Below are 23,652 nucleotides of genomic sequence, written 5' to 3' on the forward strand. Positions count from 1 at the left end.
AATATGCTGAAATTAGAGTCTATTCACAAATTATCAGCCAGAACATTGCCTATCAAAATGCACACTAATGTACACAAAACTAAAATGCATAACTACACTAATCACAATGAAGCTGCACAACTAAACACAAGACAACCGTGATACAGCAAATACAGAAATTAATCTGGTATCAGAAAAAAAAAACAGTTACACTAAATTCTTATATCAAAATTTGCAATACAGAAAGAAAATTTTTGAAATAATTAAAGTGGTGTTTCTGTATGCACAAAATTATTGTGTTTGAGGGATTGGTGAGCATTTGGAAATTAAAATGATTTACTTATGTAAACGATTGCTTTAACGTTAAAGGGACATTATAGGCACACACACATGTGAAGTGTGAGATAGTAACAGTTTGTTATGCTGGGTGGAATTTTGTTTACATTTTCTTTAATTTTTTTTTGTTTGTTTTTTAAATTCATAATTAGATTTTCTCCAATAAACCCGCCCTTTTTACACCCCTTTCCTAGCATGCGGTGTTTCCCTTTTCACTTAAAAAAATACTGATGTAGAAAATGGTATGACTGGATTCTGGGATTTGTAGTACAGCAGCTGGCGTTCTACTGCATACATTTAACAACTAAACCACAACTCTCAGAAGCCCTTGCTTTTTTCCCACAAAGCCCTGCTTATGCAATAAGCTCAGCTACAGAAGCTGATGATTGGCAGAGTCATTTCCTTATTTTGTCATTTTAGAAGGTGCCCAGCCTGTGAATTTGTAGCAAATGCAGAAATTTGAAATGTGTCTGATATTTTATCATTTATTCCGTTTACATATATTTTTACAATGTGCAATCTATATTGTGCACCAATAAATGTGTCAATTCTAATCCTGGACCTGTTCCTTAGTTATCTAAAATCCCATATCTACAATAATACATAAAAAAAATCTTAGCAAATTGTGCACAAACTTTATTTTCAGAGTAGGAATGTAAAATAGTTGAGATAGGGAATGCTGCTGTATTTGGAAGATAATCTGCTTTCTTAAATTCTCAAATTTAGCGGCTTCCTTTTCAAGAACTGCATTGAGCCATGCAGGTCCACGTTCATGACAGATCCCTGCTTATAGTGAACACCCAAGAAAACAAATTGTCTGAATTTTGTTAAGCATGACCTCTTATCAATCTAGGTATAACACATGCTGATACATTATTGCACTACAAATCAAACTGACCATTATTTTTTTTTTATTTATTGTAGGTCTTAATTCTTCTGTTGTCCAAATATTACATTTATTTAACATGAATTTACACTATACCTGGACAAACTAAAAAAAGGTTCATAGTTGAAGACGAAAGTCCAACAAACAGAACAAACACAGCAATCAAAGGAGCTGCACAGTATTAAATAAAGAAAAAAAAAGATCAAACAGTCTTAGAAAAGGTTTTCAATCAAAGAAATGCACTGGGGTTTGCACGCGGATCCTTTTGGTTTCGATATCTGTAGGTGAGCCAAACGCCAAGAATCTGCAAACACAAAGTAAAAAGGCTTTGTAAGAGAAAATGTTGTAAAATGTATTAGGGCATTTAAGTAATTTCAGACGATATTCTAAATCCCATTGTACAGCGCTACAGAATCTGATGGTGCTATATAAATAATAAAATAATAATAATAATAATAATAATAATAATAATAATAAATGTGACTACAATTTGTATAGGCCAAGGTAGGCAACTTACTATTTTCAGGTGGTCTACGGTTGGTGGATAACCATGAACATCCATGGGTCAGTGATTATTACCATCAAGTTTAATCTTAGGATGAATAATTATCCAAATGGACATGAACCCAAACCTTAACAGTGTTAGGTTTAGTGGTAGAGGTGGCATGATCGCCTCTCTTTATACTATCCAGTAAAGACTATTTATACATAGTTTCTTTATTTTATACATAGATGTCTATCACAAACAATGGTCAAATTGATCTCAAAGTATCACGGAAAACCCACTCCTAAAAAGAGGTCTATGACACGGCAATACACTGGATTACATGTGTTGGAAATTAAGATCATTTCATAAACTATATTTAATGACTTTCTTGAAATAATTATTGGGCAGACTAGATGGGCCGAATGGTTCTTATCTGCCGTCACATTCTATGTTTCTATGTTTCTAATTAAACATATAAACAGATTTTTCAGTCTACAGAACATAACGCGAAATGCGATGTTTAAAAACTTTAAATGAGTCTCCAGACCAAAGTCCCGTAGGAAATATTTTGGATAAAAATTTAGGGAGACTATTTCCTTGTATAACAAGGGTTACATAGAAACATAGAATGTGACGGCAGTTAAGAACCATTTGGCCCATCTAGTCTGCCCAATTTTTGAAATACTTTCATTAGTCCCTGGCCTTATCTTATAGTTAGGATAGCCTTATGCCTATCCCACGCATGCTTATACTCCCTCTCTGTGTTAACCTCTACCACTTCAGCTGGAAAGCTATTTTAGTGTTTCAGAAAAAATAATCAAAGGACTAACCAACGAGCGGCAAAACTGATGAAATACAGCAGATATATAGTATAACTGCTGTGTCACTAGTACAAAGACACTGTCAAACAAGTTTACCGTACTTATGTTTGACGAGTATTGCCTTGTACATATCACAAAATCATGTTTACATATGAGAGTATCCTGAAATTTAAAAGTGAGGAATGACAGGTCTCCGGTGATAGAGATTAGTTAAATCAGATAACCTCAAACGGCCTAGTCCACTCATCACAGTCACAGTGTTGCAGTTGAAATTAGTCATTACAAATTAAACCTGTTTTTTTCCCATGCAGGCTGCATGGGTCATGGGGAGGTTTGGCTAGGGCTGCATGGACAGTAACAAAAGTGATTGAATTCTTAAATGGCAGAGAATTGAGCAGCGAGACTGTGGGGGCCTTATCTATACACTAAAACTACTTTATTAAGCTTGTTACGATGCCTATAGTGTCCCTTTATTTTTTCTTCTTCCGTTAACACACCCCTCCCTAAGAGTAAATGAAAAGGTGTTTCAGTCTGACCAACCTCAGTAAAGCTGAAGAAAAAGCCGATTCCTCCCACAATCCTCAGCACTTCTTCCGCATGTTGTTCAATGATGGATGCACACGTCGGACACTCCTGTGTTTGAAAGCATGGCTACAAAGAAATAAAACCAGATTATCAAATAGGTAATGTTTTGGGGTATGTTTTTTTGGATGAAGAGTGAGGAATTACCGGATTAACACACTGGAGTTGATTTTGCAATTAGCGGTATAATACTTCTCCAGATAGATATATCAGTTTATTAAAGTGATACGGAATTTGCTGGCACTTTATAAATAATAAAATAATAATTAAAGTGACACTAAGTACCATAACCACTACAGATCATTGTAGTTGCAATGATGCAAAGGTTTCTGGATGCCGTCTTCCCATTTTTTAAAGAAACTATATTTGAGACCCTCTCTGCATCCAAAGTCTGGTCTTTCAGTTACAGCATGGTGCTGTAGTAGTGTTACTTCCACATTATGCATTAAACTTTGTTTAGCCACCCTAGTGGTCACAGCCTATCATTGCTGTCAAAGGAAAGATACAGAACACATAACTTCCTCATTACTGCGGAGCAGGTCATTGTTTGCTAAGAGAGCAATGATTTTTGTTATTTTAGTCAAACTGTTCAAAAACTGAACACAGGTACAGCACCAGAATATGTTTTGCACTATATTTATTAAAAGGACCACTATAGGCACCCAGACCTCTTCAGCTCAATGAGGGGTCTGGGTGCCAGACCCCCTAGTTTTAACCCTGCAACTGAAAACATAGTGGTTTCACAAAAACTGCTATGTTTATATTGCAGGGTTAATCCAGCCTCTATTGGAAGTCTCCCTGACAGCCACTAGAGGCGCTTCCGCAATTTACACTAAATAAAAATCGCACTTATTTGACGCTGGACGTCCTCACGGAGTCCAACGTCAAAAAAGATCCCCATAGGAAAGCACTGAGTAATGCTTTCCTGTGGGCAGGTTTGAAGGTGTGCACGCCTCTGGCCGCACATGCGCACGTCGATGGAGGAGAGGTCACCAGTGCCAAGGGAGCCGGGCGCTGGATTAAGGTAAGCAAATAAATGGTTAATTAACCATTTATTCGCCAAGGAACGGGGCCCTTGTCACCTTTTAGGTGACTAGGGCTCTATCGCGTTAGGAATACATATTTGCATTCCTAACGCTATAGTGTTCCTTTAAAATAAGCTGTAATGGTTATGTGTCCTTTTAATTCAAGTTACTGTATTTGAAGTACTTGTCTAACCAAATCTTGTCATTGTGTTTTGTTCTATCCTGAAGCACAAAATGCGCCGGTAAGGGTTTAATAGAAAATAACTAAATTTAGAAATTAGCAGTATCACTGAACCTTTGAAATAATCAATGCTGCTTTTCTACAACAGCTACACTAAGGGCAGTATTTGGAATTTTGATCTCTCTTAAATCAGGAACTAATTAACACAGCTTAGAACGTTCAAACTTTGCTACAGTTCCTAAATACAGGATTACAGCAACTTCAGTAATATAGCTAAAAGAATTGTTCTTCATCTAATACAGTGTTATATATCCTGATACTCACAGCTCCACAAGTAGAAGTAGAATTTTTAGCAAAAGAGTTAAATCCACAACAGTTTAGATGCTTCTCAATATCGCTTTGTGCACCCTTTGTGTGGTTCCACCCAACTTCAAGAAGTTCATTCTGAAATACAAAAAATAAAATAAAATGAGCCGTGGGAATACAAGCGATGGAAATGCAATTCAACGACTGGCAGCTAGTTCTAGCCTTTCTGCATTGCCTGAAGTGATACCCAATCTCCCTCATGTTTCATTCATGGATCAGGTTGTGATTACTGTTGAAACTGGAACACACAGGTGAACAGAGAATTTTTATACCAAATCCAGACATGGGTTTATATTAAACAGCAAATCATAGTTAACAGAAAATAAAATTGCAAAACTAACTAATTTGTAAAAAGTCATCAATGTACCTATAGTCACAACTAGATTAGTTTAGCTTATATTTTGCTGTTCAGCTTTCAATTGTGTACATTTTTGCGTTTAGTGAATAAAGCGACTGAAACAAGGACTAAAATATGGAACTGCGTAGAATTCTCCAACACAGCTTTGTTGGCTAAGGATTGGCAATTCCCTTGCCAGTTCTTAATTTTCACTTGAATATTTCTCCATGTGTGTCTTTTAAAAATCTGGAGGAATCATGACATTATTCCAAATGTAGATCAATCAACATAAAAAACAATAAGCACGCTTCCTACTTAATACCACCTACTGTTCTCACCAGAGCTAAACCTTAATAAATAAAGATATATAATGCATGACCATTATTTAAAGTAAATGGTCTGCCCACTGCAGTTTTCACAAAATGTAATCGTGTGGAAATGTAACCAGCACTTTGTCCTCTAAAACATAATATATCAAACTGATTGGTGTATATTGGGGAGTTTATTTTAACAAGGGCACTTAAAAAAAATAAGACAATCAACTATTAACCTGTTACAAGGTTTCTGGAAATGACATAAGCTAATGGACAATACTTGAAAAGTGCTGCCCTGTAGTATGTTTCAAGAATATACCCTATGAGGGAAATTATTAATTTCAAAAATCTCCCTAAATCCAATTCCTTGATTAGTCAAAATGTTGTGTATTTAGGATTGCCACCTGCTGCATGAGAATGCTACTCAAAGAAGTGACATGTCTAACAAATCATTGATTCTTTGTAATTATTGTTTTATTTTATGCAAAAGACATTCTAGTAATCCGCTAATTTTCGCGAAAATTGTATTTTGTGACTTTATTAGAGGTGCTGTTACTCTATAATGCAGAGTAGCCTTAGGGAGGGAAAAAACGTCTTCACAGAATTCATGGCTTTAAAAACAACATAATATAATGACCAGGCCTCATAATTTAATTTATTTAAAATTTTTAGTTCAGTTTAGCTGTAATACACTTACCTGTTGCTGTTTGTTTAGAGCCAGAGAAGCACAAGATACTGAAAATTGGATCACAAAGATGACAAAGAGAATGATCATGTACTGAACAAGTGGAGTTAAGGATAAAATAATCGTTAAAGATAAATAAATAAAAACAAATCATAAAACCACTATTTGTGTAACATCATCTAGGAAAGGTCACAGTGATAGGATAAGATATATGACAACCATGTCAAGATTTCACTGTACCAATTGTTAAACTCAACTGAGTGGAGATTTGTGTAAGAATGTTTTTAGTTAAAATAATCAAATTGGGTCTTTTTTTTTTTTTTTTTTTTAACAGCACCCCCCAAAGATTTGTATTATTTACATATACTCAAACTATGGCAATGTAGCTGTAATTTCATTATAGTGATTCTAGATTCAAACTTGAAGAGGCATTCCTTAAAATAACATTACAATTGTTAACTCAATGAAAAGGTGCTTTCCATACGATCAGCTAACCAGAAACTGGGATTCTTTCCAAGTGAAATAATGCAAATAGTATTTGCATTGTAGTATATACGGTAGGTAGCTTTGAAAGTATGGCGAGTGCAAAAATAAATACATTTCTGATAAACACTTTAGATCACGTGTTCAGAATTAAAGGAACACTCCACAGATATAAAGTACTAAAGCGTGCCTAAGTGCTTTAGGTATCTGGAGTCTCTTTTTTTTTTTTTTTGACAGCTTATAAAAGTGCCAATATCAATAGAATACATGCAACATTTTCTTTGGGGTATATCTACTAAACTGTTAAATTGTCAATGAGTATACATTTCAAGGGTTACTCATTGGTTTGAAGTGGTCATGGAGTCTGTACGTGCAGCATTTTGCTATGAAATGCTGCATATACTCCGCATCACTGGAGCATTATAAGCCATCTGGAAGAAGAGTTCCAGATTGTCAATGAGAATCCTGTGCAGATATGGCATATGACACCAACACACACAGCACACTGGAGCCAGACAACCAATGGCAAATGGCCGTCTCCTCAGCGCACAATCTCTGGCCTCCTGTCCGCTCTGGCAAGGAGAACTTGCTCCCGTACTGGGTTGAGAGGAGTTTTAGCTTTAAAAAAAATAAAAAATTATGGTTATTATTGGAGGGGACGGCAAGCACAGCAGGGGTTACTCGGTCCAAAATCAGTGTTCTATGGAAAGGCTGTTATTTTTTATTCGATTAACTCTTTAAGCATGCATTCAGGAGATATCATGCAGAAAACCCCTGACGAAGGAGTCTTGTACTCCGAAACGCGCGTCGGGTTTTTTGTTTGTGGATTTCCCTCACCCACCGAGCACATCACGATGCACGAGGGAATCCTTTTTTGACACCTGCTTTTTCTCTTTTTTCGTTAGTTTAAATGATTGTTTATTTTTCTTTTGAAGCTGAACTAGTATACTGACAACAGTCTAAGGGGACAGAGCATAGCGATCTACTAGAGCTAGAACACCCACGAAGGTGTTGGGGGGAGTTGATAGGAGCTCAGAATAGTGGTGATTATTAGGCATTTTTTTCGTCATTTATGTTATCATTTATACCACTGTACATACCTTTTCCTATCACTCCTAGGCATCCAATAAGCTATTTGCAAGCTATTGAATAACGGACAGGTTGTGTCCTCTCCTATATCATGCTATACTGTTTTTACTAGCGTTAGAACACCCACGAAGGTGTTGGGGGGAGCTGATAGGAGCTCAGAATAGTGGTAATTATTAGGCTTTTTTCGCCCTTTATGCTACCATCTTTACCACTGTATATACTTTATCCTATCACTCTTAGGCATCCAATAAGCAATTTTCAAGCTTTTGAATAACGGACAGGTTGTGTCCTCTCCCATATTATGTTATACTATCTTTACTAGCGCTAGAACACCCACGAAGGTGTGGGGGAGTCGATAGGAGCTCTGAATAGTGGTGATTACTAGGCATTCTTTGTCCTTCATATGACTATTTATACCACTGTATATACTTCATCCTATCACTCCTAGGCATTCAATAAATTACTTGTAAGCTACTGGATGACGGACATTTTGTGTCCTTCTTTATACTATGCTACACCGTTTCCACTGATCCATCTGTCCAACTTCTAAAAGATTTCGAGATATCACATCCACTCTTTCATTCCCCAGTGGAGTACCCAATAGAAATATATCGCTACACGTTAGCATTTAACTTATTATTAAGCGGGTATTGGGATATATTCACTGAGGATGTCTAGGGTTTAAAGCATTTTCTGGACACTGACACATTGTATCCTCTCCACAGTCTGTTTAATAAAGTTACAGTGTCTCACTGTCTATGTTAGGATACATGGGTATCAAGTGTCTCTAATATATGCTTTCCCTGTAGATACGTGTGTTATCTTTTGATATACCTATTGGTATAATTTTGTATCAATCAGTGTTCTTTTTTCAAATACCAGGTTGACTGGCGAGCTCCCCCCTTTCCCTTTCTAAGGGGGAGCTAACCAATCTACATTTCTCTCTGTTATTATCATGCAGAAAACATCTACTAATAGACAAATTTAGTAATCTCAACATTTAATATGTGGCAATTATTAAAAAGGTGCACTCAAAGATTACAACACACAGATTTGCATGTAATGGCTTCAGGGCAATTTTGGCAGGGGTTCATACTACCACCCTCCCTCTCCCCTCTACCCCCTGTATTTGTCTTAACCTCTCATCGACTGAACATGAAGTAAGAGATGAGAATGAGTCCTAAACCCTTTCTAGGATAATATCAGTTTTCAAAATCAGTTGACTCCAAGATGTCACAGGTTATTGTCCTCTCCCTTGTGATCATAATCAATTATTTTTAACATTATGTGTGCAGTTTAAAGAGCTGGTACAGTCAGACGAGCATCATATACAAGAGTATTAATATAGCATGTACATTCAGAGGGAGTTCTAGTGCCAGGAACACAGCTTTGTATTCCTGTCACTATAGTTTCCCTTTAATTTTGTGGTGGGTAATTATATGAGGGAGAATGTGTATAGTAATGCATGGATGGCTAAAGTCTAATCATATATATGGAGAAATGTAAGCTGGGACATATTTAACCCTAGGGCAACATCCTATCTCAGATCAACAATATGGAACTGCACTCAATCTCTTTAACCCCTTAAGGACACACGACATGTGAGACATGTCATGATTCCCTTTTATTCCAGAAGTTTGGTCCTTAAGGGGTTAAACAAAATTAATCTGGGTGCAACCAGACCTGGTCTCTGTACCAAGAAACCAGATGCTTGATGAAACAAATGTAGAGAGGTCCAGGCACTCCAGAATTCAAAAAAGGAAACCCACAGCTTGACAAAGACCATGTAGGTCAAAACGTTGTGATTTGGCTTTGGGTTTAATAAAATCCCTTTTTTTGAATTCTGGAGTGCCTGGACCTATCTACATTTGTTTCATAGGGCAACATCCTAGTCAGCTGGTGTGCATCATACGGCATGAACGTGTGCACACTTGAGTATATATGTGGATGAGGAGGTTTGATTGAATATCTGTACATATGTATGGCGTGTCTCTGTATTAGTGCAAAAGGTGGCTATTTTTCTCATTTTAAGGTGATCACCAATATTTAAACTATTTTCTTATTTAATTTTAAATCTATTTATTCTATCTTCATATTACATGTTTTGCCCACTAGATGGAGTTATAGAATAACATTTTAGCAAAGCCTACATGAACTATGGGTATATGCGCTAAATATAAATTGCATTTAGCCGAAAGCAAAATTGCGAAATGTAAGAAAAAAGTGCTGATCTGAAAAAATTCTCCAGTTTCGCTACAGCCACAGGTTGGATATTTGAGCCAAAATTTCAAATTTGGCTTTCAGTTCAGTCTAATATTATTAGCATTTATACAGCGTTAATTTATTCTGCACTGCTTTACCATATTATAAAGGAGAAATGTAACAATAAATCAGACGATTACAAAGTGTAACAGTAACAATAGGTGAATGACGATCCTGCGCAAAAGAGCTTAAATCTGTAGGAGGATATATCCGAGGGGCCATTATTTTGCTCTGCAACGACTCTATGCTGCACTTCCCCACTAGACGCCACCCTCACTTCCAAAACCACCCTGATCCACACTCATCTTCAGCTGCTGAAGTAAGTGGGGTCACATCTCACACATTCTCAGTGTTGCTGGGGTGGATCCCACTTAGTCACTATTGAGCTATAGAATGTGTAAGAAAGGTGATGTCATGCAGTGTCCCTTCGCTTTCATCTTATTCCAGAGATGGAAGTCATGGACGAGAAAGTGTGTACCTGGCCAACCCATCATGAGACAACATGGTGTGCCACCTGACCACCAGGGAATCCAGTGGCCCTACTCCCTGACAACAGGTAAGAGGGAGGGAGAAATAAACTTAAACAAAAACTGCTCACACCACTCAATACCACAAACACACACACACATGCTGCATCCACTATACACACTCTGTCCACTACACAAACACACACTGCATCCATTACACAAACTGCATCCACTAAACACACTGCATCCATTACACAAATGCATACACAGCATCCACTACATCAGTACACAAACACTGCATCCACTACACAAACACACACTGCATTAACTAAATACACACACACACACTGCATCCACTACACAAATATGCACACTGGATCCACTGTACAACACTGCATCCACTACAGGCAGAAAGGGGGGGAATAAACTTAATTAAACTAAACAAAAACTGCTCACACACCACTTAATACCACAAACTCACACTACATTTACTGCACACAGACTGCATCCACTCCACATACACACACTACATCCACTACTCAAACACACTCTACATACACTATATACAGACACAATGCGTCCACTACACAACCATAAACATTACATTTACGACTCACAGACATTAAATACACTACACACTCTGCATCCACTATACACACTCACACACTGCAGTCACCACACACATTGCATACAATACACAAACACAGACACTTTATTCACTATACAATCTGCATAACAGATGTTGGCGTGTTTTGGTGGTCGTTGTTTTGGTTGGGGTGGTGGCAGCATTTCATTCTTGGACCCAGGCAGCACAATGTCTTGGGCCGGCCTTTATAATACAAATAATAAAAATACATAGAAATAGTCCACCATCCCCTCCCTATCAGTGGCCCTAAGGGCAAGCCCTCATATAAGTATCTATGTGTATGGCTATTTGAGTATACACATGGCTGAATAGTTGTGAGAATAACGGTGTATAGAATGATTTTGTAAGTTCTACCTTGCCAGAGAATGTGGTGGGGGGAGAGATGCATTGACTTGGCTGGGCCTAGGGCAGTATGGGATGTAAACACATTACTGAATATTTATATGTATGGAAATGTATGAATGTTTATGACAGAGGTAGGCATCCCGTGAACCTTTGTGAAATAAATAACCGTTAAGTGGCTAGCATAGATTCATGGGAGTTGTAGTTTAATAATAACTGTTTCTCCAGCGTTTGACTAAACATGATGAGCAGCATAGTAAATATAGGAAGTGCTTCTTTATTTTATATATTTTTAGTTTTAAAAAAAACCTACTAAAATGTTATTTTTACTTTTGTGGTCATTTGAAAAAAATCTGTAATAATTACTTCTACCAGCACATTGCCATACCATTTTACACTGAAATAGATTATTTATATAAATTTAAATCACTAGCCACAGGAGCTGCAAGGATCAGGAAATACTGGTTTCTTAGGTTCATGCAAAACGCAAGTAAAGGAAGTCACTAAATTACCACACTCCAACATAAAACTAAATTAAAGATCTTACATGTGATTATACCCTAGGCTAGGATATCTACAAAACAATAAGCCTCAAAAAGCAGCCTGGAATGGTTAAAAAGAACTGGAAGTGAGCAGGGAGCAAATAAAATGTTTTCAAAATGGACATAAACAAAAAATTATAAAAATGTCAGTAATAAATAAATAAGCAGACATGTCGCTTTCACACAACTCCTTAGAAGATACAAAAACACTTTATAAGTGATGAAAACTATTTCATATAAACAATGTAGTATAAAATGTAAACGCATTTCAGCCCACCCGCCATGGAAATCAAGGAAAACTGTTTTGTTGTATATTTACAGTAATTGTTTATTTAACATGGGAGGTCCACGCTAGTAGAGACTTGCGTTCACACTTCCCATCCTTCCATATATCTACCAGGATCTGCACCTGTAATTTATTTAAGATAACTCGATGTTCCAATCATACACCGTTATCACTGTATAAGAGTTGATTTAAATAAAAAAATTAAATTAAATAAAAAAAGTCCACAGAACTAAAAGCTGCTCCCACTAACCAAACATCACTTTACGTGAATGAGTGACTCACGGTCACGCCTCTTGTTTAAGCAGCCTCAGGTTACTCTAAGCACAGCACATAACCTAGACTCCATTTTAACACGTCACTTTCATTTAAAAAAATCTAACTCCGATTAAGGAGGCTTTATGTTTTCTCCAGATTGTGCCCTAAAAGACTAGCCATTTCTAAAATCCCACCATTTATACTTTTATTCTTAACAAAGCCTGCTATATAACATAACACATGGCAAACATGTATAAACTAATCTACATATTCACCCTTCCACGACTATCATAATACCCATACTCCCTTGTATGTCAACAAACTCCTGTCCTGACATATCTGCCTATTCATAGAATATACACTTTGTTTTCAACACAGTTACTGTTACTTACACTTGCCAACAATAATACAGGACTAACATAAGAGCATTTTAACCATTGTATCGTGTTGGTGTGATAGAGGTTACAACCTTAAAACTGGTTCAAAACTCAACAATGAAGGTTTTATCCCTTGCTGATCAATTGGGCCTTTCATCACAATGAGATCAATAAAATGATTGCCATTGCATTGGGCAAATGAGGAACAGGGCTGTAGCAATGCCCCTGGTAGGATTATCAGTACAAGCAATTATCAGTAATTATATATACACACACACCTTTTCTCAAGATGGTTGTGTGTGCATGATAGATTGACTTTAAAGTACATTGCCTCTTTATCACGTCAGTCTACAACTTACTAAACTTTCAGGTCCCCAGATCTACTCCCCCGTCTTAAAAGGCAATATTTAAACAATGCAATATACAAAGGGACTTTTGTTTGATGTTAATAATAATAATTGAATTGTGATAGCAAGGAATCAAGTACAACTTGACCTTACAACAGCATAATATATTATTCTAGAATTATTTGAGTCACATAAAAAAAACATTATATCCCAAGTCATTTGACCAATAATGTCACACGGTTTCAGCAATGTCAGTGGTGATAGCATAAACCACACAGCTACACAAGGAAATAAGAATGTAAAAAAAACAAAAACACTCCTTTAGAAAGACAAAAAGACACAAAAGCTGTAGATCTGCAGACAGTAAAAGGATACAAAAAACAGCAGGACTTGATGGTGTTTAATAGCCCCGATTAGTCCCACCAGGGCAATAAGAAAGAGCAGGATCCCAACAGCAACAGCTACACCGACAACGCGAAGGCTAGATATCAGTCCGAACCCGATTCCCCATGCTGCAGTGCCAATCAGCAACAAGCTGACCATCTGAAATAGAGAGAGACACACAGTTACACTTCACAATGGAGAAATTAGTAAACACATTGTATCAGAACATAATTATAAATACACATGGGGCCACTGGAATAAATAGACATTTAGGGGTCTAAATAAATAGACATTTAGGCGAGAGTAGATAGATCTAGTGTATTTTCCGCATTCGTTTCTTGATGCTGATGGACAGAGAATGAAAATTGCCACCTTGCTGTGTAGAGTATTCATATGCTGCAAGATTCTACCTTGATTAATAGTTGACTTTCTACTTGCAGAATTTGAAAGCTCCAAACTGAATGGCAGCGTGTTACCCATCAATGTGTACAACACACACAATAATCTACCTAGACAAGTACAGTAGCCTGCAATTGCTGAATTCCAATGCAGCCACCTGCCCAGCTGGCCTGTTTTACACCAGGTGACTGTATAGGGAAGTAAAGGATTCTAATACGCAAGCACACAAATAAACAAAAAATAGCGGTGAACTTCAGCCTGCCTCCCTAATCTCATATCTTGTTGACATGGAAGCAGATGTGTAATTGGAGAGCCGTTTTTCAAATTGTATGGTTCTACAGGCTTTTAATACGGTTTATATAATTTTTTACAATCCATCAATATCTTCTGCAGCTATTTTTGTCTATATTAATTTTAAACAGAACTAATGCCAAAATTAAAATTGTCATAGTTTGTTTTGAAGGAAGAGGGGGTCAATGTGCAAGCTTACAACGTAGATTGGATTTGAGATTTTCAAAAGATTATAAACATTTGTAGGAAATCAAAAATATATTAAATGCTCACAATAACATTCAGTTTGGTACAATATTTCCACAAACCCATTCATGATATTACAATCCCAAACACACACAAAGAAAAAGGGAAAGAAAAAAAAAATGGAAAAAAGTAAAAAAATATATATATTTTTTTCCAGCCGGGTTCATGCCATGTATCAAGCTTGTGACAACACCTATAGATATCCTATACCCAAAATAGCATCCCAGTGTTAGAAAACACCAAGGCTTAATAGAGAAATGGGTGTTTGACAAAAAGAAAAAAAGATTTTCTGTTCCTTTTTTACTCAGTCTTAATGTTTCGGCCTTCTTTCTGGTTTCAAACAAAATATTCTCCTAGTACCGGATGTTAATTCTCTCTTCTCACCTAACCTACTATGGAACTTGCAAGAGATGTCCCTTGTCTTCTCTTTTGCTATGAATGCTGAGAGACACTGCAGGCTAGAACATTAGAAATGACTTTAATATAGTCTGCATGTGTGAAAAATATTTTTATAAAAAGGACTAATTAACCAGCTTTCTTGCCAGATCTTTTTAAAAATCTGATTATAATTTTGAAAAGAAAGTTTTACCACTAAAAAAAAAACTTTAGCTAATTTAAAAGGACCACTCTGGCAAACATAACAGTATTGCTGAATTAACTGGGAAGAGCACATTCCAAAGTTTTCAACCTCCATTAATAGTGTAACCCCTTAAAGTAAAATTCCATCCAGGACCTCTTTGCACCATAACATTGCGATGAAGTTGTTATAGTACCCGTAGTGTCCCTTTAAGTTGTTTGCCAATAGCTTAAACCCAACGCGCCAGGAAATTTTGTCTTCTGGCTTCTTCCATTAGGGATGCAACCTAGAACACTATGGGACAGGGGAGGGGGGGAGAAAACTATGGGACAGGGAGGGGGGAGGGGGGAAGAAACACTGTGGGAAAGGGGAGGGGGGAAAAGAACACTGTGGGACAGGGAGGGGGGGAAAGAACACTGTGGGACAGGGGAGGGGGGAAAAGAACACTGTGGGACAGGGGAGGGGGGGAAAGAACACTGTGGGACAGGGGAGGGGGGAAAAGAACACTGTGGGACAGGGGAGGGGGGGAAAGAACACTGTGGGACAGGGGAGGGGGGAAAAGAACACTGTGGGACAGGGGAGGGGGGAAAAGAACACTGTGGGACAGGGGAGGGGGAAAAGAACACTGTGGGACAGGGGAGGGGGGGAAAAGAACACTGTGGGACAGGGGAGGGGGGAAAAGAACACTGTGGGACAGGGGAGGGGGGAAAAGAACACTGTGGGACAGGGGAGGGGGGAAAAGAACACTGTGGGACAGGGGAGGGGGGAAAAGAACACTGTGGGACAGGGGAGGGGGGAAAGAACACTGTGGGACAGGGGAGGGGGGAGAACACTGTGGGACAGGGGAGGGGGGGAAAGAACACTGTGGGACAGGGGAGGGGGGAAAAGAACACTGTGGGACAGGGGAGGGGGGAAAAGAACACTGTGGGACAGGGGAGGGGGGGAAAGAACACTGTGGGACAGGGGAGGGGGGAAAAGAACACTGTGGGACAGGGAGGGGGGAAGAAACACTGTGGGACAGGGGAGGGGGGAAAAGAACACTGTGGGACAGGGAGGGGGGGAAAGAACACTGTGGGACAGGGGAGGGGGGAAAAGAACACTGTGGGACAGGGGAGGGGGGAAAAGAACACTGTGGGACAGGGGAGGGGGGAAAAGAACACTGTGGGACAGGGGAGGGGGGGAAAAGAACACTGTGGGACAGGGGAGGGGGGGAAAAGAACACTGTGGGACAGGGGAGGGGGGAAAAGAACACTGTGGGACAGGGGAGGGGGGAAAAGAACACTGTGGGACAGGGGAGGGGGGAAAAGAACACTGTGGGACAGGGGAGGGGGAAAAGAACACTGTGGGACAGGGGAGGGGGGAAAGAACACTGTGGGACAGGGGAGGGGGGGAGAACACTGTGGGACAGGGGAGGGGGGAAAAGAACACTGTGGGACAGGGGAGGGGGGAAAAGAACACTGTGGGACAGGGGAGGGGGAAAAGAACACTGTGGGACAGGGGAAGGGTGGAAAAGAACACTGTGGGACAGGGGAAGGGGGGAAAAGAACAATGTGGGACAGGGGAGGGGGGAAAGAACACTGTGGGACAGGGGAGGGGGAAAGAACACTGTGGGACAGGGGAGGGGGGAAAGAACACTGTGGGACAGGGGAGGGGGGAAAGAACACTATCGGACAGGGGAGGGGGGAAAGAACACTGTGGGACAGGGGAGGGGGGAAAGAACACTGTGGGACAGGGGAGGGGTAAAAGAACACTGTGGGACAGGGGAGGGGTAAAAGAACACTGTGGGACAGGGGAGGGGTAAAAAAAACACTGTGGGACAGGGGAGGGGTAAAAAAACACTGTGGGACAGGGGAGGGGGGAGAACACTGTGGGACAGGGGAGGGGGGGAGAACACTGTGGGACAGGGGAGGGGGGGAGAACACTGTGGGACAGGGGAGGGGGGGAGAACACTGTGGGACAGGGGAGGGGGGGAGAACACTGTGGGACAGGGGAGGGGGGGAAAGAACACTATGGGACAGGGGAGGGGGGAAAGAACACTATGGGACAGGGGAGGGGGGAAAGAACACTATGGGACAGGGGAGGGGGGAAAGAACACTATGGGACAGGGGGAATAACACTATGGGACAAGGAGGGGAGGAAAAAAAACCATGGGACAGGGGAGGGGGAGAAAAAAAACACTATGGGACAGGGGAGGGGGAGAAAAAAAACACTATGGGACAGGGGAGGGGGGACGGAACACTATGGTACTGGGAGAAGGGGGAGGGAGGAAAGAATACTAAAAAAGAGGGAGGGGAGCGGAACATTAATCGGGGGGGGAGTGGGGGAACACTAAAAGAGAAGGGAGGGGGGAAGTTTTTCATATTAAATTAATTAAATTCATTAAAGGAAAAAAAAACTTTAATCAAAAATCATTTGAGGTCAAACGTCATTTTCGGCCAAGGGCATCCTGAATTTTCGGTTCGGTGCATCCCTAGCTTCCATTCCATTCATGGACACTCCTGCCCACATAACAACTTAAATGAGATTTAATAATTAATATAGTTGCGCTTATTTTAAAGGATTACATTTTTCTCTACCCCACCTCCCTTTTCTCTGCCCCAAACTCCCCTGCTCCTCAATTGCGCCAGGATCCATACAAAACACTGACACACATGCAGATACACAGAAACAAACACACACATATATAGATGCACATATACACACTGCCACACATGCACAAAAAGGTACACAAACAAACACTGACACGCATGCAGAGCAGATGCACAGATACACTGTCACACATGAAAATGTACAGACACACAGATACAAACACTGTTACACATGTAGATACAGATACACAGGCACACACGCTGACACACATACATGTCAAAATTTACCCTCCTCCCAGGCTTGGTCTGTGTTAGCTGGTAGTAATTGACAGACTCTCACTACCTCTCAGCACTGCGATATTACGGGGTCTGACACATATGCTTTACCACTGAGAACCTAGTATACCTGGCTCTCTTTCAGGGGAGCAGTTATTTGCTTTTTATATCCACCTAAACTATTATTTTGATTTTTTACACTAGAAGTTGTGCTTCTCTCAGCTTTATTTCTTCTCGGAGTTCTTTAATGTTTGAGACAGATGAGGTCCAGGTATCACCATAGTATACCACAGCTGCTGAGATCTGAGCCTATCTTTATGAAGCTCTGCTCCATGTGAGTGCATCCTTTATCCAGAATATACACCCCATAGTTCTGAGTGCATTACACGATTTGCCTTTTTCCTTAGTTCCTAGTATCTTTTCTGGTATAGATTTTCCCTTTCTCCCACTGGGTTTACAGGAGTGGATCTATACCACTCAGTTCACCTTATCATTTGTATGTACTGTATGAGCAGAATAGGGGACTTGCTCTAATCCCACCCACGGACAGGACGACAGACAATCCTAGGAGTTCTAGTCCTTGCAAGGACTATCACCGCCGAGTCCTCCATGAGCTGGACAAGGTGCTGAGCAGTGATAATAGCCCTTCCCCTCCCAGTAACTAGACGACACATAGTTCTGATTTTAATGGGCCAAATTCAGGCTTTTATGCACAGACCCCAGCAGGGGGACCTCCATTGTATTCAACACAAGTCCCTCCCAGGAATCGCTGGGCCTGGGAGATAATTGCGTTAATGACTGGTAAGCTAATTATCTCCCAGGAACAGAGAGCCAAACACAAAAATCTTAAAACATAAAAGTAGCCCAAAACATAATAAAAGCAAAAAATAACGCCACAAATACATCCCCACATAGCCCTGATATGAACGCCTAAGTTCTCCAAATAGCGCTCGGATTCATGCAGTGTAGCTGCTGTTTTTACACAGTTTTATTATACCACTTTGTAAAGTGCCTTATATGGTACAGGGCACCGTTCCCAGATGACACACGTCCATCGGGTGGTACTAAGTGCCATATGGGCAACCCAATGGGCCCCCTTGGCTAGCAAACCCCGGTGCAGTTGCACCACCTGCACAGGCGGTAGTTATGGAATTTTATTTCTTGTACCCCTACCATAGGCTGGGAACCGCTGCTTTACATAGTCTGCCCTAATTGGGACTTCCCATATTAGGGCATAGCTGGCACACCCCTCTAAGCCAACTCATTCCTTGTACTGCTTTTAAACTGCATTAGTGAATTTAGAATTACCAAGTGGTTCTGCTAAACATCTGACCACATGCAGCACCAGGTGAATGCAGTGTGCTCTTCTTCTCAAATGTCTGCTCACAAGGATATCTGCTTTTTCCAAGCTCTGTGACTCTTTAAATAATAAAGGTATCAAAAATAATCACTTTTCCATGTAACTCTTGCTGTCAGTCTTGGATTCACTAATCCCTCCCTGGACGGTCTCTGTTCCAGGTCGAGATGGTGTACCATGAAATGCAGCCATTAGAGAAAAGGCAGGAGAGGAGCCTTCTAATCTTTTCTTCACAAAGCATTGTGAAATGAGATGCTGCGCCTTTATCATGTAAGGGCTCCAAAGAGTACTATTCTCTGGTCTGATTCAGCCAAACTGCATCGGCTGAATAAAACAGCTTGCTTTTTTATTATTCTTTATTTTACGTTTTCTTTGTGAAAGATGTGAGACAAGTACAAGTCACAAAAAACCAATAAGAGCATAAAATATATTAGGGGAGGTTTGATCACTCTTAGTAAGAGGTTATACTATCAATAGGAACAACAATCATGACATAAATCATCACAAGGAACCAGGAGAGAGTATAACCGGAGACTAAACTAATTCCACAGCGCTTTACAATATTATGAAAGGAGGGAAATTTACAGTAAATAAGACAATAAAATAATTACACAGGGCTAGGTAGATGAGGGTCATGCTCAAACGAGCTTACAGTCTAGAGGAGGTGGGGTACAGAAACACAACAGGGCAACAAGGGGGATGTGGCCAGCAGTAAAAAGGGGAGGGGGTGGAGTGCAACCTCGTAAGTGAGAGGAGGGGCAGGGCAGTCTTTAGGCATGGGTACACCGGGCAGTTGCCCAGAGGCGCAACTGCGTTGCCCATGTGCCATGGCCGACAGGGGAGATCCTTTCATCTCCCCTGCCGGCCCACGCAAAGCTTTCCCTGCTATCTGATTTACCAGTCGGGTTACCCGTGGTCCGCTACAAATTTATTGCTTCTTCCAATTAAAAAATATATGCCCTGGCTTTGCCTTATCTAAACTGGATTATGAGGTCACTTGCTTTTTTTTTTTTTAATTATTATTATTTTTGAATTATTCAATAATATCACAGACACTGAGAAGTCAGCAAAGAAAATGTAAAAAGAAAAAAAAAATTTACATAAGTTATAATTTTCTATATTTTATTTGATGGTATAAATTCCATAAAATTGACAGTTCCACTTTAATGAGCGTATTCTCATCCGGCCTATGTGTTTTTTTGAGGGGGAGCAGTGTGGAGGGGTTCTAAAGAATCCATGGCACAATATTCTTTTTATTATTAAAGACTTTATTAAAACAAAGTTTTTCTTCACGTGTGCAATACCAAAGTGATACTTGGCTTCTCCCCTATGAATCATATATGATTGATGAGGTCAGCTAACACTCAAGTTACATTCAGTGAAATGTGAGGTAAAGTGGGAAGGCCTTAAGCACTGAGAGCTAATTATTCTTAAAGAGTAGTTGGAAAGAATGACAAAAAGTAGTTCCAATATTTACACAATGATATTAGAAAAAGAACACAAGGATCCTGTTAAAAAAATAAATAAAATAAAATAAAAACAGTTTGCTTAATGGTTGCAGGTATTGAACATGGTTACTGCATTAAAAAACAAAACCAAAAACTCTTATTTTCTGCATGTATTATATACTTATTCGCAGTGGCACACTTGATAAAATATATACGGGTGTAACAAACTATTATTTATAAAAGAATAAAAATAATATATTTTACAAATACAATGCAAAAATAAAGCACAATACAAGGTTTGTTAGACACAAAAATATGTTGAAAGCAGCACTTGTCAAAGAGTATAGCTATTTCTGTATTGTATCCAAGTCTCTTGGGACACGAATTCCAGGCCCCATAGCTCACTCAGCAAAACTGTTGGTCCAAGCACACATTTCTATTCATGACATGAAACAAAACGTGTCAGAGCTACTTAACCTCTTGTCAGAGGTTTGTGAAATTCTAGCTGGACCATTCAGAGGTAGCAACAATGGGTACAATGTGAATTCTGTTACCATGGTGATAATGTATGGAAAGCCATACACCAATGATGCTGCAATGCCACTCAGACAGGGTCTTGGTCGCTCCTCTTTACAAGCAGTCAACAAATTGAAAATGTGTGATAACGATGGGAAAGCAACCAAGGAAATAGAAAAATAAATAAAACATTTACTTTTTTGTTATGTTCCAAAAGGTACTATTACACTTACACAAGTCATTAGATAAATATAGTAGAATGTGTGTGCGCTTTTTCTTTACGCACATATAGCATTCATAAAGATACCATGTAAATGGAATTAAGATGCATCAGTTGCTGCTAAGCAACTAGGGATCTGGTGACCTTTCTAATCCATCCTCCTTGTATATAACATCACTGCCGCCCTTTAAAAAATGAATTAACCTCTTCACTTCCTGGATTGTTTCATTCTAACACTAAATCCTAAGCACATATCTGAGCAAGTTGTTAAATAAGCGTTGATGTTAGAAAGGTACAAAACAAAAATGACGAAGTGGTGCAATTATTTAGCTGTGAAATCTGTGAATATTTTTATTATATACATATTCATGTCCTGCATCATATCAGAAATAATTGGCGGGAAAAGTCACTGGTGCAATTTTCTCTTATATTTCAGCGACCAGTAGTAGATGGTACAGTGGATAGTTTGGATTAAATAACTCAAATGTATTGATGGAAATAAGACCACAGTATGGCTCCACCTGGTATTCTAAACCACAGGTATTTTAGAGCCACCTGAAAAGTTACGGTGAGGGTGAAAAAAAAGTATTTAATCCCCTGCTGATTTTGAACATTTGTCCACTGAATTGATCAGTCTATAATTTGAATGGTAGGTGTATTTTAACAGTGAGAGACAGAATAACAAAAATAAATCCAGAAAAACGCATGTCAAAAAAAGTGATATATTCATTTTCATGTCAATGAGTGAAATAGGTATTTGATCCCCTATCAGCAAGCAAGATTTCTGGCTCCCATGTGTCTTTTATACAGGTAACGAGCTGAGGATTAAGAGCAGATTCCAAACTCTCCACCATGGCCAAGACCAAAGAGCTGTCCAAGGCTGTCAGGGACAAGATTGTAGACCTACACAAGGCTGGAATGGGCTACAAGACCATCGCCAAGCAGCTTGGTGAGAAGGGGACAACAGTTGGTGCGATTATTCGCAAATGGAAGAAACGCAAAACAACTGTCAGCCTCCCTCGGTCTGGTGCTCCATGCAAGATCTCCCCTCCGGAGTTCCAATGATCATGAGAACTGTGAGGAATCAGCCCAGAATTACACGAGAGGATCGTGTTAATGATTTCAAGGCAGCTGGGACCATAGTCACCAAGAAAACAATTGCTAACACACTACACTGTTAAGGACTGAAATCCTGCAGCGCCCGCAAGGTCCCCCTGGTCAAGAAAGCACAAGTACATGCCAGTCTGAAATTTGCCGGTGATCATCTGAATGATTTGGTAAGATGAGACCAAAATCAAGCTCTTTGGCATCAACTCAACTCGCCGTGTTCGGAGGAGGAGGAGTGCTACCTATGACCCCAAGAACACCATCCCCATTGTCAAACATGGAGGTGGAAACATTATGCTTTGGGGTGTTTTTCTACTAAGGGGACAGGACAACTGCACCACATCAAAGGGACGATGGACGGGGCCATGTACCATACAATCTTGGTTGAGAACCTCCTTCACTCAGCCAGGGCATTGAAAATGTGTCATGGATGGGTATTCCAGCATGACAATGACCCAAAACACACAGCCAAGGCAGCAAAGGAGTGGCCCAAGAAGAAGCACATTAAGGTCTTGGAGTAGCCTAGCGAGTTTCCAGACCTTAATCCCATAGAAAATCTGTAGAGGGAGCTGAAGGTTCGAGTTGCCAAACGTCAGCCTTGAAATCTTGAAATGACTTGGTGAGGATCTGCAAAGAGGAGTAGGACAAAATCCCTCCTAAGATGTGTCCAAACCTGGTGTCCAACTACTAGAAACAGCTGACCTCTGTGATTGCCAACAGGGGTTTTGCCACCAAGTACTAAGTCAAAGGGGTCAAATACTTATTTCACTCATTGACATGCAAATCAATTTATAACTTTTTTGACATGCGTTTTTCTGGATATTTTTTTGTTATTCTGTCTCTCACTGTTAAAATACGCCTACCATTAGAATTATAGATCATTTCATTGTCAGTGAGCAAATGTTCAAAATCAGCAGGGAATCAAATACTTTTTTCCCTCACTGTAATATAATTTAAACAGCCAGCGTCTCCAGTATTTCTTGTATCTTGAAAGAACAGCACACAAAGTTAATCACATTTAGGTCCTTTCACAGCAACAAACAATAGATGCATGTTGTAAGGAAACCAAGTTTAGACAAACCGCGTTCGGTAGTTTCCTCCCGAAAGGTCAGAGTCTAAGGTAGTGCGAGCTTGCTTCGATAGTTACA

General features: G+C 39.7%; 1 protein-coding gene across 1 annotated transcript in view; it reads right to left on the bottom strand.

Moving 5' to 3' along the window:
- Positions 1 to 253: 253 nt before the first annotated feature.
- The window catches only part of TSPAN13 (tetraspanin 13), a 44,233-nt gene continuing 20,834 nt past the window's right edge, over positions 254 to 23,652 (bottom strand). Inside the window, exons 2-6 of the mRNA XM_063450733.1 lie at positions 13,471 to 13,638; positions 6,012 to 6,092; positions 4,622 to 4,741; positions 3,050 to 3,160; positions 254 to 1,505 (exon numbers count right to left, since the gene is read on the bottom strand). Of these exons, the coding sequence (XP_063306803.1) occupies positions 1,431 to 1,505; positions 3,050 to 3,160; positions 4,622 to 4,741; positions 6,012 to 6,092; positions 13,471 to 13,638 (555 nt within the window). The 3' untranslated portion in view covers positions 254 to 1,430. The remainder of the gene's footprint in view (positions 1,506 to 3,049; positions 3,161 to 4,621; positions 4,742 to 6,011; positions 6,093 to 13,470; positions 13,639 to 23,652) is intronic.

Source organism: Pelobates fuscus, chromosome 4 (assembly GCF_036172605.1).
Source record: "Pelobates fuscus isolate aPelFus1 chromosome 4, aPelFus1.pri, whole genome shotgun sequence".
Classification (NCBI taxonomy): domain Eukaryota; kingdom Metazoa; phylum Chordata; class Amphibia; order Anura; family Pelobatidae; genus Pelobates; species Pelobates fuscus.